Raw genomic sequence first — 18,884 nt, 5'->3', positions numbered from 1 at the left:
TGATTCATCCAACCAATAAGGGAACTTGGACGCATTCCAAGGCTTCGCCCCCGACACCTCACGTTAGTGCCTGTGTTTACATGCCGCCGCAAGAAGAAGAAAGTGTTGTGCTGATGGACAGTTCGCATGCTGTTAACTAAACCCAAGTGTTTTGGGCGTCAAATGGCATAATCACAATCACATGAAGAACTATTGCCGCATTCAAGACAACTGGGAACTTGGAAGAAAACCCTTTTTCCCGTCGGAGCTTGTTTTCAGCGGTCATCCAACTCGGAATTCCAAGTCGAAAACTCGGGCATCTTTCTAGAGCTCCGACTTTACAACCTAAAGGTCACGGACATCATGATTTGACCTTATTCCCATTTATCATCAAAGCACCATATGAAACAGCTGTGTTTGCATATGTGTGGTAGTGACAGACAAGGGTATAGTTATGGGCCTCAACATCAAGTTCTAAGCAGACACCACTATAGTGGGATGAACCAAAACCAATCAGCATTAAAAACATAGCGGGTGAGGGCTCCGAAGCCCACCACTCAGAGGAGCTCAAGCTAGAAGTTTTTTTCATGGTTCTAGTTTTTCGCCGGATTTAGTGACCAACCGTTTTTATCACCATGAACACCTGATGGCTACACTGATTCAATGACTCAAGACTGATCCTTGATCATACCAGTAAACATCTGGTCCCCTCTCTCTCTGTCACACATTCACACATAGATCAAACCCCCTCCCAACACAGCACCCTACCCGCATGTATGGGGCCGGCAGACAGCAGGACAGGACGAGGCAGAGACAGACAACTGACTGTTTACCACAGAATAACATGCCCCCATTCCCATGGAGTAACCTATATATAGAGCCAGAAGTTTGGGGGCACTTTTTGAGGCACTGTGCTTTTACTGATATTTCCACCATTATCCACTAGCGTTGCTGTAGGTAAGAAATCCTATGAAATGTTCTGTAATTGACAAGCTGTCTCCAATCAATGTCTGGTTGTGCGTGTGTGTTTGGCAGGGGGATTGCCTAAGCCAGGGGAGCTCTGTAAATCTTAAATCGCACAAAACCTATTATTTGGCAGGGAATACTATTTGTAGATCAGTGATTCTACACCTCACTTTGCTCAATTAAACCTCTCCGACAGACTCGGAAGATGTAACTAAAAATGGGTCAATTAGGGGCAGTTAAAGAGGAGAGTCAATGAAACCAACCATGGAAGTACAGTATATTGTACAGAATTCAGGGGGGTAGCCCCGAACGGGACTACATTTGAACTGTTACCATAGTGTTTTTGCGGACATGCCTGTAGTATAGTGTAGTAGTTTTGTGGACATTACTATATTATACTACAGTATTCACTGTAGTGTTTTTGCGGACATGGCTACTACAGTAAAGTCTGTAAAAGTCTTTAATCGGTTCAACACCCGCAAGGCCACGACGGTATTCGAGTTCTGAGAGAATGTGCAGAACAACTAGCAGGCACATTCACTGTAATTTTCAACCTCTCCTTGTCTCAGTCTGTAATCCCCACATGTTTTAAGATGACCACCATCCTTCCTGTTCCCAAGAACTCAAAGGATTGATGCCACAATGACTACCGTCTTGTAGCACTCACATCTCTAATCATGAAGTGCTTTGAGAGGCTGGTTATGGCACACATCAACTCCATCATCCCAGAAACGCTAGACCCAGTCCAATTTGCATACCGCCCCAACAGATCCATAGACGACGCAATCTCAATTGCATTTTACACGGCCTTCACCCACCTAGATAAGAGGAATACATATGTGAGGATGCTGTTCATTGACTACAGCTCAGCGTTCAACACCATTGTCCCCTCCAAGCTCATCACCAAGCTTAGGACCCTGGGACTGAACACCTCCCTCTGCAACTGGACCCTGGAACTCCTGACGGGCCGACCTCAGGTGGTGAGGGTAGGTAATATCACCTCCGCCACGGTGACCCTGGACACAGAGGGCCCCACAGGGGTGTGTGCTTAGTCCCCTCCTGTACTCTCTGTACACCCCCGACTACATGGCTACGCACGACTCCAACGCCATCATCAAGTTTGCTGACGACATGATGGTGGTAGGCCTGATGAGATAAACTACAGGGGATAAGTGACCTGGCAGTGTGGTGGCAGAACAACAACCTAGCCCTCCACATCAGTAAGCCCAATGAGCTGATTGTTGACTACAGGAAACAGGGGGGGCACAAGACTGCTAATTACAAAATAGCTAACAAAATGGCTACATGGACTGAGTTGACCATTGTTTTTTTTATTTATGCACACTCACGCACTTCATAATTTGCTCACACACACAATTCTTTATTTTGACTATTTTCTACATTGAAGAATAATAGTGAAGGCATCAATACTATGAAATAACACACATGGAATAATGTAGTAACCCAAAAAGTGTCAAACAAATCTAAATATATTTTATATTTGAGATTCTTCAAAGTTGCCACCCTTTCCCCTGGCACACTCTTGGCATTCTCTCAACCAGATTCATGAGGTAGTCACCTGGAATACATTTCAATTAACAGTGTCACACCCTGATCTGTTTCTCCTGTCTTTGTGTTTGTAGCCAACCTGCCCCATTATCCCCAGTGTATTTAAGGAATACCTAGGATAGGATAAAGTAATCCCTCTCACCCCCCCTCCCCCTGAAAAGATTTAGATGCACTACTGTTCCACTGGAGGTCATAAGGTGAATGCACCAATTTGTAAGTCGCTCTGGATAAGAGCGTCTGCTAAATGACTTAAATGTAAATGTAAATGTATTTATACCTGTGTTCTGTTTCTGTTGTCAGTTCGTCTTGTCAGGTCTTACCAGTGTACTTTCCCGTCTTCCTGTTGCTCAAGTTCTGTTTCCTAGTTTTTCCTGGTTCTGACCATTCTGCCGTACTGTACCTGCCTGACTATGACCTGTTCGTGAACATCTGCCTCTCTTTGTGAGACGCAGAGTAGGTGAACGGATGATCTCCGCAAGTGTGGTTCAAAGCATGGAGGAGGAAGTGTGATGGTGTGGGGGTGCTTTGCTAGTGACACTGTGATTTATTTAGAATTCAAGGCACACTTAACCAGCATAGCTACCACAGCATTCAGCAGCGATACGCCATCCCATCTGGTTTGCGCTTAGTGGGACTATTATTTGTTTTTCAACAGGACAATGACCCAACACACCTCCAGGCTTTGTAAGGGCTATTTGACCAAGAAGGAGCATGATGGAGAGTGATGGAGTGCTGGGGGCAGCAGGTAGCCTAGTGGTTAGAGGGTTGGGCCAGTAACCGAAAGGTTGCTAGATCAAATCCCCGAGCTGACAAGGTCATTCTGCCCCTGAACAAGGCGGTTAACCCACTGTTCCTAGGCCATCATTGTAAATAAGAATTTGTTCATAACTGACTTGCCTAGATAAATAAATAAAAATCAGATGACCTGGCCTCCACAGTCACCTGACCTTAACCCGATTGGGATGAGTTGGACCGCAGAGTGAAGGAAAAGCAGCCAACAAGTGCCCAGCATATGTGGGAACTCCAACACTGTTGGAAAAGCATTCCTCATGAAGCTGATTGAGGGAATGCCAAGAGTATCTCAAATATAAAATATATTTGGATGTTTTTAACAATTTTTTTATTTACTACATGATTCCATGTGTGTTATTTCATAGTTTGATGTCTTCACTATTATTCTACAATGTAGAAAATAGTAAAAATAAAGAAAAACCCTTGAATGAGTAGGTGTGTCCAAACTTTTGACTGGTACATTTATACTGACTCTACACACACGCTCACCCACTCACATACAATCATCAAATACGCTGATGCTACTGTGTTTATCATATATCCAGATGCCTATTCACCACCATATCTACCTCAATCACTCCAGTATCACTGCACACTGTAAATATGGTACTAGAACTGATTGATTTACTGCATTTATATGTTTAGAGCTTGCAAAAAAGGCATTTCACTGTACTTGTGCACGTGATATTAAAACTTGAAACTAGTATGTAGTATATAAATATAGTAATACTATAGTATTTGGACCATGGTACACCATAATATTTTTTTGAATGTAGATTAGCTGTAAATGTGAGAAATGTTTATGTTCGAACTAGGACCACAATGGAAGTAATTTTTTTGTGTTATTCTTGACGAATTTCTAAATGAATTGTATCTATACTGATCAAAAATATAAAAGCAACATGTAAAGTGCTGGTCCCATGTTTCATGTCCTAGAAATGTTACATACACACGAAAAGCTTATTTCTATACAATTTTGTGCGCAAATGTATTAATGTCCCTGTTAGTGAGCCTTTCTCCTTTGCCAAGTAAATCCATCCACCTGACAGGTGTGGGATGTAAAGAAGCTGATTAAACAGCATGATCATTACACAGGTGCACCTTGTGCTGGGGACAATAAAAAGCCACTCTAAAATGTGCAGTTTTGTCACACAATATAATGCCACAGATGTCTCAAGTTTTGAAGGAGCGTGCAATTGGCATGTTGCCTTTAGGATTATCCACCAGAGCTGTTGCCAGAGAACTGAATGTTCATTTCTCTATCATAAGCCGCATCCAACGTCGTTTTAGAGAATTTGGCAGTACGTCCAACCGGCCTCACAACCACAGACCAGGTGTAACCAAGCCAGCCCAGGACCTCCACATCCGGCTTCTTTACCTGCTTGCCTACGGAGCTGTGAGGGGAACGGCACCTCAGTACCTCCAGGCTCTGATCAGGCCCTACACCCAAACAAGGGCACTGCGTTCATCCGCCTCTGGCCTGCTCGCCTCCCTACCACTGAGGAAGTACAGTTCCCGCGCATCCCAGTCAAAACTGTTCGCTGCTCTGGCCCCCCAATGGTGGAACAAACTCCCTCACGACGCCAGGACAGCGGAGTCAATCACCACCTTCCGGAGACACCTGAAACCCCACCTCTTTCAGGAATACCTAGGATAGGATAAAGTAATCCTTCTCACCCCCCTTAAAAGATTTAGATGCACTATTGTAAAGTGGCTGTTCCACTGGATGTCTTAAGGTGAACGCACCAATTTGTAAGTCGCTCTGGATAAGAGCGTCTGCTAAATGACTTAAATGTAAATGTAATGTGGAAAGACTGCTGTAATTTTGTTATGTTAAAGCCTAATTCTAAAATGGATTACATTTTTAAAATCCTCACAATACCCCGTAATGACAAAGCGAAAACATGTTTTTAGAAATGTCTTCAAATAAAAAAAAAAACAGAAAGAACTTATTTCCATATGTATTCAGACCCTTTGTTATGAGGCTCAAAATTGAGCTCAGGTGCATCCTGTTTCCGTTGATCATCCTTGAGATGTTTCTACAACTTCACTGGAGTTTACCTGTGGTAAATTCAATTGATTGTACATGATTTGGAAATGCATGCACCTGTCTATATAAGGTCCCACCGTTGACAGTACATGTCAGAGCAAAAACCAAGCCATGCGGTCGAAGGAATTGTCCGTAGAGCTCCGAGACAGGATTGTGTCGAGGCACAGATCTGGAGAAGGGTACCAAAAAATGTCTGCATATTGAAGGTCCCCAAAAACACAGTGGCCTCCATCAAGACTCTTCCTAGAGCTGGCCGCCAGGCCAAACTGAGCAATCAGGGGAGAAGGGCCTTGGTCAGGGAAGTGACCAAGAACCTGATGGTCACTCTGACAGAGCTCCAGAGTTCCTCTGTGGAGATGGGAGAACTTTCCAGAAGGACCTCCATCTCTGCAGCACTCCACCAAACAGGCCTTTATGGTAGGAAGCCACTCCTCAGTAAAAGGTACATGACAGCCTGCTTGGAGTTTGCCAAAAGGCACCTAAAGGACTCTCAGACCATGAGAGACAAGATTCTATGGTCTGATGAAACCAAGATTGAACGCTTTAGCCTGAATGTCAAGTGTTATGTCTGGAGGAAACCTGGCACCATCCCTGCGGTGAAGCATGGTGGTGGCAGCATCATGCTGTGGGAATGTTTTTCAGTGGCATGGACTGGGAGACTAGTCAGGATCAAGGGAAAGATGAATGGAGCAAAGTACAGAGAGATCCTTGATGAAAACCTGCTCCAGAGCGCTCAGGACCTCAGACTATGGCAAAAGTTCACCTTCCAACAGGACAACGACCCTAAGCACACAGCCAAGACAATGCAGGAGTGGCTTTGGGACAATTCTCTGAATGTCCTTGATTGGCCTAGCCAGAGCCCGGACTTGAACCCCACCGAACATCTCTAGGGAGACCTAAAAATAGCTGTGGAGCGAAGGCTCCCCATCCAACCTGACAGAGCTTGAGCAGATCTGCAGAGAAGAATGGGAGAAACTCCCTAAATACAGGTGTACCCAATAAGACTAGAGGCTGTAATTGCTGCCTGTTTTTGCTTTGTCATTATGGGGTATTGTGTGTAGATTTTAGAATAAGGCTGTAACGCAACAAAATGTGGAAAAAGTCAAGGGGTCTGAATACTTTCAGAATGCACTGTAAGTCATTATTCTTTGAATTGCATTGCACACAGGATATAAGATAAACAGAGTAGCAGCAGCTTGCATATGATTGGGTGTGCGAGTACGTAGAGTCAGTTTAAATGTATGTACATATCATGTGTGAGTGAGTAAATTATTTTATGTGTGTGTGCTTGTGTGTGTGTTGGAATGAAACAGACAGTAGGGCCCTGTGAGTGTGCATAACAGTCCGTGAAGCCATTTTGTTAGCTATTTTGTTATTAGCAGCATTATGGTCAATAAAGATATAGTATTGCTTTGGGATAGAAGCTGTTCAAGACCCTGTTGGTGTCAGACTTGCACCGTTACCTCTTGCTGTGTGGCAGCAGAGAAAATAGTCTATGGCTTGGGTGGTTGGGGTAAACGATTTTCCGGGCCTTCTTTTCACTCCGCCTGATATAGAGGTCCTGGGTGGCAGGGAGCTCTGCCCCAGTAATGTACTGGTCTGTCCGCACAATGTTATTTATTTAACTAGGCAAGTCAGATAAGAACAAATTCTTATTTATAATGACGGCCTACCAAAAGGCAAAAGGCCTCCTGCGGAGACAGGGGCCTGGGATTAAAAATAAAAAATAAATACAACATAAATATAGGACAAAACACACATCACGACAAGAGAGACAACACAACACTACATAAAGAGAGACCTAAGACAACATAGCAAGGCAGCAACACATGACAAAAACATGGTAGAATCACATGGTAGCAGCATAAAACATGGTACAAACATCATTGTGCACAGACAACAGCACAAAGGGCAAGAAGGTATAGACAACAATACATCACACAAAACAGCCACAGCTGTCAGTAAGTGTTCATGATTGAGTCTTTGAATGAAGGGAATGATGAAAAACTGTCCAGTTTGAGTGTTTGTTGCAGCTCGTTCCAGTCACTAGCTGCAGCGAACTGAAAAGAGGAGTGACCCAGGGATGTGTGTGCTTTGGGGACCTTTAACAGAATGTGACTGGCAGAACGGGTGTTGTATGTAGAGGATGAGGGCTGCAGTAGGTATCTCAGATAAGGGGGATAGAGGCCTAAGAGGGTTTTATAAATAAGCATCAACCAGTGGGTCTTGCGACGGGTATACAGAGATGACCAGTTTACAGGAGTATAGAGGGCAGTGCTATTGCCATACCAGTTAGTGGTGCAGCCAGTCAATATGCTTTCAGTGGTACAGCTGTAGAACCTTTTCAGGATTTGAGGGCCCATGCCAAACTTTTTCAACCTAGACCAGAGCTGTTAGTATTTGCTGACATCTAGTGGTTGATAAACGCAGTTAAATAAAATGCAACAATGTATATGATCATTCGGAATTAACAACATATATGAAGTACGGAATGATTTCGTAAAAATACGTATTTATTGCACTCGCACTTGTCTTTTACTAGCACTAATTTCACTGAAACTACTATTTTTGGGGGGAGGGAAGTAACGTTACTTACTTGCAATGACTGTGATATGTGGTTGTCTTACCTACCTTAGTTAAATGCAACGACTGTAAAGTCGCTCTGGATAAAAGCGTCTGCTAAATGGCCAAAATGTAAAATACTCGCAAACATTTTATGTGAACCTAAATTGAACAGGCCATGTCATATTCGTGACCCGGAAAAGAAACAATCAGATACTTTGAACTCTGACCCCGCCCACCGTGTACGTGGAGCAAAAACAATTACTCATATGCTGCTCGTTTTCTCTTCTGACCTTAGTCGTGCAAGAATTTTTGAGAAATAGGTACTGACCGGTGGTATATTATTTAACAAACTATATGAGGAAGCTGATGTTATCTTTAGAAGTCATGTTTTCTACGTTTGCTTGACAGCCAATGATAGCACTCCAGGTAACGTTAGCTAGCTAACTAATGTCGCTAGCAAGCTAGCTAGGTAACCCATAAAAAAACACAGGTAAATTGTTCAACTGCGTAAGCTAGGAATGTAAATAACTTTTGAAATGAAAACTAGCTAGCAATCATTATCATTGTCTTGCATTTACGAACCCCGGCAGTGGTTGTGTGTGACATTTAGCTAGTTAGCTGATTAACTAAACCGATGGCTCCTATGGGAATCCGTCTTTCGCCACTTGGAGTGGCCGTGTTTTGCTTATTGGGACTCGGCGTGATCTACCACCTGTATGCCGGAGTTATATCCAGCCGCATAGCTGCTTTCACGTCGAAGAGAACAGTGAATCTCCGCGACCTGCTCGCACTGTCAGTGGAGGCTGCAGTCCAGGGCGGTCGGGAGGTGAAGAGGGTCAGAGAAGAGGACAAGTTAGAAGAGAAGACCAAGGGGAAAACGAAGGAAGGGGCGAGTGAAAAGCTCACTCAGGGGGACTTAAACTCTCACAGAAAGATGTATTATCTTATCAAGAACACTTATCCATATGTACAGGTAAAGAAATTATATTTATGTGTATCAGTGCACGAGGAGTTGGAAAAGGGGGGTACCTAGTCAGTTGTTCAACTGAAATGTGTCTTCCATTTAACCCAAGCCCTCTGATTCAGGGGGCTGCCTTAATCGACATCCACGTCATCAGGCTCACACTGTGTACCACATTGTTTATTTATACCCTTTACAGATAGACTTACCGGTATGTTGCCTGTAAAAAAAAAAAATCTGTCAAAATATCTGTGCCCAATTCACACAGACCAATTTTTACCACATTCTTCCCGGGATAAGCCTTTTATATCTCCCGTGCATGTTTAGGAGCTGGAGTAGAAGTGGGCCGATTTGGCTGGGCATCTATTTGAATAGATCCATTGAATATACACTATCACAAAGAAGTCCATTCTTAATTATTTTTAGACAGGCCCTAAGAAACATAAGAATAATACAATTTATTTTCTAAATAATAGTGTCCTATTGTGAGTAGAATAGTGTTACTGGTCTTGCAGCCTGTATGCTAAATCAAATTGTATCGCTCCATACACAAGTGTAGCAGTTATTGCGGGTGTAGTGAAATGATTTTGTTCCAAGCTCCAACAGTGCAGTAATATCTCGCAATACACACACATCTAAAAGTAAAAGAATGGAATTAAGAAATATAGAATATATAAATTCTTATTTACAATGACAGCCTACCCCGGCCAAACCCAGACGACACTGGGCCAATTGTGCGCCTCCCTATGGGACTCCCAATCACGGCCGGATGTGATGCAGCCTGCATATGTCACTAAATACTCCAAAAGTAATCCGATTTTTGTAATGCATTTCAAGCAATATTTCAACAGCTAACATTTCTACAGCCTAATTGTAGCCTAACCAACGTACAAACGGAGATTCAGAGGGGGGAAAAAACATTCAGACATTGATTGACGTATCCAAACGAGTCCCCACACTTGTCTCAAAGCAGCATGAAACGGTGCTGTAATAGTTGAACACGCGGGCAGGCTATTGCTTCAAATGTGTTATAACAATTGGATGACTGGGAGTTTCAGTAAGCAACTATTTGATGCCTTCCATGGCATTAGCCTACTTTATTCCAATATTTGTATCATTCAGTAATATTTATTCCCACAGTTATTCTTTATAAATCCGTCCAGTTGTGGTTAAGAAAACAATGCATATGGTGGGCTATGCAAAGAGATGGGTGAAGTGACATGCTTCGCAAAGTTAAGAACTAGCAGAAGGATAGTAGTAATGGGCACTGCCTAGCAACCATCAAGAGCGTAGTATGTGCCAATGCATTGCATTACGGCTACATTTCATACTAAGCCGTAGGCAGAACTTCACTGCAATCATGATTAGGTCGTTTAGCGGAAATATAATTAGAGGCTTTGTCGCCGACAATACCTTTCTCTAGAGCCCTGGAGCTTTGGGCCAGTAACTGAAAGGTTGATGGATCGAATCCCAGAGCTGCCAAGGTTAAAAATCTGTCCTTCTGCCCCTGAACAAGGCAGTTAAACCACTGTTCCCCGGTAGGCCGTCATTGTAAATAAGAATTCAAATAAATAGTAGTTAAAGTTTTAACTTTTTTTGTTTTGTTTTTAAGTTGGTGGGAAAACATATTGGTTTGAAAGGTGTATTACTGACACATACCATGACTTATTGTCGTTCCATTGTCTACGCCCCAGAGTGTTTGCAATGGAAAGCACACCCTTATTTGTCCCTGTATTGTTCAGTGTCAATCACCATAAGAGGCATTGGTCTCTTTTCATGTCGACATTACTTCTAACATAACCACGTGTTCAACAGAACAGCCTTAGTCTTCATAGTATTGATAATGATTTTTACACGCTGATGTTTACGTGTGTTCTGTCCCTTTTGTAGGTGAACTCTGAAGAGCATGATGAGACCAACAATGAGCTGGGGGTGTGGAACAGAGACATCCCTGCTGACATCCTAAAAAGCGTGGAGGTGGGCAGGGATGTGCCTGCTGACAGTATCACCATCTGGATAGACCCACTGGACGCCACTCAGGAGTATACAGGTATGGTGTCATGTAGCAACCCACTATGGTCGGTGTTCTGAAGGATCATGCCACCTCACCAATTCCCTATTTACCCTCTGGACACGCCCAACTCTTGCCAACTCACCTTAACTGAACTCGCTCTGATAATCACCATTCCACTCCCTTCCTCAGTAGCTTGTTTTACCTTATTGTTTGGTGGCATGGGGAGGCCCAAGTCCTTATTCCTTTTCCTTTGTTGTACGTGACCTGACTAAAAACCACAACATCCTAGAACAACCTCTTATCACAACTTGTATCTCAAATGTACCTACTGGCATTACAAGCCATCAAATCTTCATCCTAACCAGAGCTTGAAACCTACCCTAAGATGGTCCACCCTAGTCTTTTTATTTCGTCAGCCAAACCCATAAACCTGCGTCGAAACCACATGTGTACACTGGTTTGCCTAATGCCGAACCTTCTCAATGATTTGATTATCTATGTTAATGTTCAGATTTATACTAAGCTTTTCCGCCAGATGCCATGTCAAAATGGAGCCCTACTGTAGATGGGCCACAGCAATAGGAGGCCAACAGATGGGTTTACTTTCACCAGTCCTGTTATACCATGTCAATGTTAGCCATTGTCAAGATAAGAAATACAGTGCCTTCAGAATGTATTCACTCCCCTTGACTTTTTCCACATTTTATTGTTACAGCCTGAATTTAAAATGGATTAAATTGAGATTCTGTGTTACTGACCTACATGCAATACCCCATAATGTCAAAGTGTAATTTTGTTTTTAGAAGTGTTTACAAATGAATAAAACATGAACAATTTAAATGTCTTGAGTCAATAAGTATTCAACCCCTTTTTATGGCAAGGCTAAATAAGTTCAGTAGTAAAAATGTGCTTCACAAGTTGCATAGACCTACTCTGTATAATAGTGTTTACCATGATTTTTAAATGACTACCCCTCCCCTGTAACCCACATACAATTATCTGTAAGGTCCCTTAGTCGAGCAGTGATTCTCAAGCTGAGTCAAACACAAAGTCCAGGGAGGTTTTCCGATGGTTCGCAAAGGGCACCTATTGGTAGATAGTTTAAAAACAGAAGCGGACATTGAATATCCCTTTGAGCATGGTTAAGTTATTAATTATACTTTGGATGGTGTATCAATACACCCAGTCACTACAAAGATACAGGTGTCCTTCCTAACTCAGTTGCCGGAGAGTAAGGAAACCGCTCATGAATTTCACCATGTGGCCAATAGTGACTTTAAAACAGTTAGAGTTTAATGGCTGTGATTGGAGAACCGAGGATGGATCAACAACATTAACATAGATCCAAAATACTAACCTAAATGACAGTGAAAAGAAGTCTGTACAGAATGAAACTATTCAAAAACATGCATCCTGTTTGAAATAAGGCACTAAAGTAATACTGTAAAAAAAAAAAAAAGTGTCCTTAATACAAATGTTATGTTTGGGGCAAGTCCAACACATCACGGAGTACCACTTTTCATATTTTCAAGTATGGTGGCGGCTGCATCATGTTATGCTTGTTATTGACAAGGACTATGGCGTTTTTGGGATCAAAAATAAATGGAATAGAGTTAAGCACAGGCAAAGTCCTAGAAAACCTGTTATCTGCATTCCAACAGACACTGGAAGACAAATTCACCTTTCAGCAGTACAATAACCTAAAACATAAGGCCAAATATACACTCGAGTTACTTACCAACACAACATGGAATGTTCCTGAGTGGCCTAGTTAATGTTTAGACTTAAATTGTCTTGAAAATCTATGGCAAGACTTGACAATGAAAATGGCTGTCTAGCAATGATCAACAACCAATTTGTCAGAGCTTGACAAATGTAAAGAATAATCAGCAGATATTGTACAATCCAGGTGTGCAAAGCTCTTAGACTTACAGCTGCAATCGCAACATGTATGGTCTCAGAGGGTTGAATACTTATCTAATCAAGATGCATTTACATTTTAGTCACGTAGCAGACGCTCTTATCCAGCGCTACTTACAGTAGAGTGCATACATCTTCATACTTTCTTTCCATACTGGTCCCCCGTGGGAATCGAAGTAGTTTAGGACAGATCTGTACCATAGGACAAGATGGAGAAACAATATATATATATAAGTACTATTTAGACACAGCTTAAGTTTGATCTCTACTCTTTGTGTGGGTGATTGAAATGAGACTGTGGGGGCTACCTATACTCAGCTACAGAGTAGTTGTCTTAGCAGTGTCCTGTTTCCTAAGCTGTATCCTGTTTCAATGAGCCCATTGTTTTCTTTCTCCTATTGACAGAGAACCTGCTCAAGTATGTCACGACCATGGTGTGTGTGGCCGTGGATGGGAAACCTGTCATAGGCGTGATCCACAAACCTTTCACAGGATACACAGGTGGGTTTTTCACTGTCACCGATTGTATACAAGGTGTGTACGTGTGACACTCCCTCAATGGTTTAAAGAATGGGATATTTTTGAGTAGACAAAATGCTCACCATATTTCCTACACCAATCTAATGCTTTTAAATCTGTTAGGGGAGTGAACGAGTGCAAGCTTTGGAGAGAAGGGGGAGAGACATAATTTGGGTTCAGGGCAGAGCAACACTGTTCTACTGTAAGATATACCAGTCAGTGGACTGGTGACAACAGGGGCTAAGTCACTCCTTTGAGAATTCCCCCGGGAGGGGAGCTCACTATAAAATGGCTTCATTGGTGATTGTGAACGGCTGCATTGTGTCCATTGAATGGCGAGACGATGGATGTGCGAACCCACTGTCAGGAGAGTGTGGGTTTGTGTTGACTTGCAGTGTCCCGTCCATGCCCAAAGAAAATGATTTCAATTCATCTTTATTGTTACAGCCAAAATAAGTCATGGCCTAGCCTCTACCCACAGGCGTTTCTTTCCTGACAGTTATATCTGTTTCTTGCATTCTATATTACATAACTGTAACCAGTCCTGTTGGTGTGGAACTAAAAGTCCATCTCCAGCTATTTAAAGCATATGTTCCTGTCCACAGCTTGGGCCTTGGTTGGTCATGGGTCTAACATGAAGCCTCGCACCACCTACAACATGAACCCCCCCAAGGTCATCGTGTCCCGGTCGCATGCCGGGAAGGTGAAGGGTTTCATCGAGGAGGCCTTCGGCAACACTACAGTTATTCTCCCAGCAGGGGGCGCAGGTACAGCGCTGTGCTTAAGCGTTCACCCACATTTGTTATGGTAGTAGTCTATCGCCTATGATTGAATGCAACCTATGATTAGTCATTACTTAACATTTTGAGAGGCATACATATTTCTGCGGATGTTAGTTTCATGCAATGTTCTACGTGGCAGCACACCTCCTCCAGGACTGCCGCGCAGACGAAAGACTTTAAACTTCACTTCGCCCCATTTTAATTTGCACTATATGGATCAATGTTTTTTCTGTGCTCATATCGGCATTATATCAGCCCCTTTTTCGATGCAACAAACCAAAACAAGTCTAACTTTGCAAGATTGAGTCTGTGATTTTGTTATAGGCAGATCCAGAGTGCAACGGATTAGAATTCTATTGGCGGGGGAGTAGCCCACGAGCGGTCTTTCAATCACCCGTGAGTGAATGCGCTTTTCAGATCACTTCATATCAGAGCGCAGAGCTGCGTGTGCACATTTGTTGATATTCTTTGCTAGTTAGTGAGTTATTAGCCCCGTTACAGATCAGTATAGGTCAGCAATGGGGAGTTACTGCTTCCTGCAAGAGCACAAAACGTCTAGGCTACATTTCAAGCTGTCTTTTTGAAAAGCCAGTCAAGCTTAATTAAAGGGGCAGTGTTGTATTTTGAGACCGGCTTGAATATGTAAATAAGCCAATAGGCGGAGGGGTAGTCTACATTGTCTAATTCTCTATATGGTAATAATAATTGTATTTTGTAAAGGGGTTTCTTGCAACATGCAACACAGTACCATGCAATTTTGTCATCTATTTGGCCCATGGTATTAGACCAAGTAAAAGAAAACATGAATTAATGTAAAATCGCATTTAAAAGTCTCATGCAATGTAGGCCTGCATTGAACACCACCTATAGGCTACTGTAGGCTATATCATGTACATTTCAAATGTATTTCCATTCAAAAATGTTATCTGATTTTCTCAATTGGTTTTGTTGGTTGGCCTACATTATGCTCAGATAGCCACAATAGCCTATTGGCTACTGTCTAAACTGTAAGGGTACAGCCTTAGTGTTCACTGTAAACGCGTGCCGGAAGTTGCACAAAATTCCACTCACAAGACCAAGAATTTGCTACTTACTCGCAAAAGGTTTGAGGGAACATTGGTTTTAAGTGTTATGTCATTTTGGAATCAAATTACTTCAGGTATGTAAACTCAGCAAAAAAAGAAATGCCTTGTCACTGTCAACTGCGTTTATTTTCAGCAAACTTAACATGTGTAAATATTTGTATGAACATAAGATTCAACAACTGCGACATAAACTGAACAAGTTCCACAGACATGTGACTAACAAAAATTGAATAATGTGTCCCTGAACAAAGGGGGGGTCAAAATCAAAAGTAACGGTCAGTATTTGGTGTGGCCACCAGCTGCATTAAGTACTGCAGTGCATCTCCTCCTCATGGACTGCACCCGATTTGCCAGTTCTTGCTGTGAGATGTTACCCCACTCTTCCACCAAGGCACCTGCAAGTTCCCTGACATTTCTGGGGGGAATGGCCCTAGCCCTCACCCTCCGATCCAACAGGTCCCAGATGTGCTCAATGGGATTGAGATCTTGGCTCTTCGCTGGCCATGGCAGAACACTGACATTCCTGTCTTGCAGGAAATCACGCACAGAACGAGCAGTATGGCTGGAGGGTCATGTCAGGATGAGCCTGCAGGAAGGGTACCACATGAGGGAAGAGGATGTCTTCCCTGTAACGCACAGTGTTGAGATTGCCTGCAATGACAACAACCTCAGTCCGATAATGCTGTGACACACCGATCCAGACCACGACGGACCCTCCACATCGATCCCACTCCAGAGTACAGGCCTCGGTGTAACGCTCATTCCTTCGACGATAAACGCAAATCCGACCATCACCCCATGTAAGACAAAACAGCGACTCGTCAGTGAAGAGCACTTTTTGCCAGTCCTGCGAGGGAGGGTTTGTACCCGTAGGCGACGTTGTTGCCGGTGATGTCTGGTGAGGACCTGCCTTACAACGGGCCTACAAGCCCTCGGTACAGCCTCTCTCAGCCTATTGCAGACAGTCTGAGTACTGAAGGAGGGATTGTGCGTTCCTTGTGTAACTCGCTCAGTTGTTACCATCCTGTACCTGTCCCGCAGTTGTGTTGTTAAGATGTACCGATCCTGTGCAGGTGTTGTTACACGTGGTCTGCCACTGCGAGGACGATCAGCTTGTCTGTCCTGTTTCCCTGTAGCGCTGTCTTAGTCGTCCCACAGTACGGACATTGCAATTTTTTGCCCTGGCCACATCTGCAGTCCTCATGCCTCTTTGCAGCATGCCTAAGACACGTTCATGCAGATGAGCAGGGACCCTGGGCATCTTTTGGTGTTTTTCCAGAGTCAGTAGAAAAGCCTCCTTAGTGTCCTAAGTTTTCATAACTGTGACCTTTCCCACCGTCACTGTAAGCTGTTAGTGTCTTAACGACCATTCCACAGTTGCATGTTCATTAATTGTTTATGTTTCATTGAACAAGCATGGGAAACGGTGTTTAAACCCTTTATGATGAAGATCTGTGAAGTTATTTGGATTTTTACGAATTATCTTTGAAAGACAGGGTCTTGAAAAAGGTCTTTCTTTTTTTTTGCTAAGTTTATATAGCTCATTATTACTATGGTTTGCAATTATTGCTGTTGTATTTTCCATTGATCCCAGGCTATAAGGTGTTGGCTCTGCTGGACCCCCTTGATGAGGACATTGAGAAGGCTGACGTGTACATCCACGTCACCTTCATCAAGAAGTGGGACATCTGCGCCGGCAACGCCCTGCTCGCGGCCCTGGGAGGTCACATGACTACGCTGAAGGGCGAGGAGATAGACTACTCGGGGGCCGCGGGCAACAGGGAGGGTCTGCTGGCCAGCGTCAAGGTGGACCACCAGGACCTGGTGGCCAAACTGCCGGCATGGGACTCCTCTGACAAACACTGAGGAACACACACCGGACTCCTCTGACAAACACTGAGGAACACACACACACACATATTCACAGACACAGATATTTACACACACACACACACACACACACACACACACACACACACACACACACACACACACACAGATGATCAGAGACAAATGGACAAGATGACCATAAGCCTTGAAGACCTAACAAGCACAGATGAGAGGACAAGACAATAATGCAATATATTACAAAGCCCGCCAGTCTCCTTCAAACTCCTTTCTCCATTTGTTAATGTTTGTTAAGCTAGATAGGTTAACCGTTTGAGGAGATAAATTGTTTAACTCTCGCTTAACACCTTACATGATAGGGGTGGGGTTTTGGCTGCTGCAATGCGAATCGAGTTTGAATATTGGAATGGTAGTTTGAGTAGATCTTTGCTTTTGACACAGTCCCAACGTGAAAATCCTACATCCTGGAAAGTCTTAACTGCTGACATGCAAGACATTTTGGGATTGTACAGTGGACTAATGGAAAAAATACCAAAAGATTGTTTGAGTGGATTTGTCCTTTAATGCATGGTACTTCCTTCAGATTCACATTCATTTGATTGTTCTGTATGCATGTGAAGGTACAGTTTCCTTATTTTTTCATGAATATCATCAGAGTTCAGTTTGTATCGCAGCCTCCTTCGCCTCCACCTTTTGGGAAAAAGGCTATACAGTGTGTTAAATCCATATGTGGCTTATTTAGTCAATGCATTTGTAAGTCTACTCTACTAGAAACCATGTTTTTGTACGTATGTTAAGTGGAAATACTTATTAGCTAAACATGCTAATTTAGCAACAATATATTGGAGATCTTTGGTAATGATTTAGATTGTCAATATACAGTAGGGGTGTTCTGTTGACATTCGGAGTAGACCATCCATACATGGATATCACTAACACTGTGAATACTTAACTGTATTGTCCAACTGCGCTTTCTCAAAAGGACTATTTTTGTGCCGTGTGTGCACATGTTTTGTGTCTGAACTGGATGTGATTGCTAAGCCTGTGCATATAGCTGTCATGTAGCTGTGTCTCTCAAACTCCCCTCTTGTGTTTCAAATGAAATGGCGGTGTGCATGACATCAGTGACGGGGTTATGACTGCTTCATACGTGATCGAGATCATTTCATTTCTGTTTGACGTATGTTGCACTGTTGAGAATTACAGGTTCAAAGCTGTCCCTGTCCATTAATTGAACCCGTTTCTATCAGCACTTGTCATGTTTTCAAAAGATAGTGTATCTTTGAAGAGATTACAGCAAAAATAAAGAAGCAGAATGGTGGAATCCTAAACGATGAAGTCTGTTCACTGTACATAACCCATGAAGGTAGATTCAAAAAGTCCAAACTACAGTACAACGTGTATTGTTTTACCAGAAGAGGGAGACGTTTGCATGGCCATTCTGTTTGTCGGGACGAAATTGGTTTAGCGCAGTTCTCTTGAGTGTACTGGAGTCCATCTATTGTTTGAACCGATTTGTTGTCGGAGATTGAACTCTACATTCAAGTAACAGGCCACTATAGGCACACAATGGCACGACGTACCACGGTACAACTAAAATCCTGAGTGGCCCAAACAGTTATCTACCAGCAAAGTCCAACCTTCCAGCACCCCTGACTTATGAGGCACAGACTACCCACTGGGCACAAACTGGTTGAATCAATGTTTCAGTGTTGTTTTGCGGATGAAATGTCAACCACAGGATAATGTGGTTACCAGTTTTCAACATAGACAAACCTTTTATAAAATATGTTGAATTTGTACGTTTGAAACGGCGTCAGATCTTCAACATTAT

General features: G+C 43.0%; 1 protein-coding gene across 1 annotated transcript; it reads left to right on the top strand.

Moving 5' to 3' along the window:
• The first annotated feature begins 8,130 nt into the window (after positions 1-8,130).
• LOC115114309 (3'(2'), 5'-bisphosphate nucleotidase 2) lies at positions 8,131-18,381 on the top strand. The gene is made up of 5 exons (XM_029642431.2): positions 8,131-8,894; positions 10,773-10,932; positions 13,222-13,317; positions 13,941-14,102; positions 16,797-18,381. Exons 1-5 carry the CDS (start codon positions 8,556-8,558, stop codon positions 17,066-17,068), a joined length of 1,029 nt encoding a protein of 342 aa, XP_029498291.1. The 5' UTR covers positions 8,131-8,555; the 3' UTR covers positions 17,069-18,381.
• Positions 18,382-18,884: the final 503 nt, after the last annotated feature.

This window comes from Oncorhynchus nerka, linkage group LG9b, assembly GCF_034236695.1.
Source record: "Oncorhynchus nerka isolate Pitt River linkage group LG9b, Oner_Uvic_2.0, whole genome shotgun sequence".
NCBI classification, from domain to species: domain Eukaryota; kingdom Metazoa; phylum Chordata; class Actinopteri; order Salmoniformes; family Salmonidae; genus Oncorhynchus; species Oncorhynchus nerka.
This window is presented reverse-complemented; position numbering and strand designations above follow the sequence as displayed.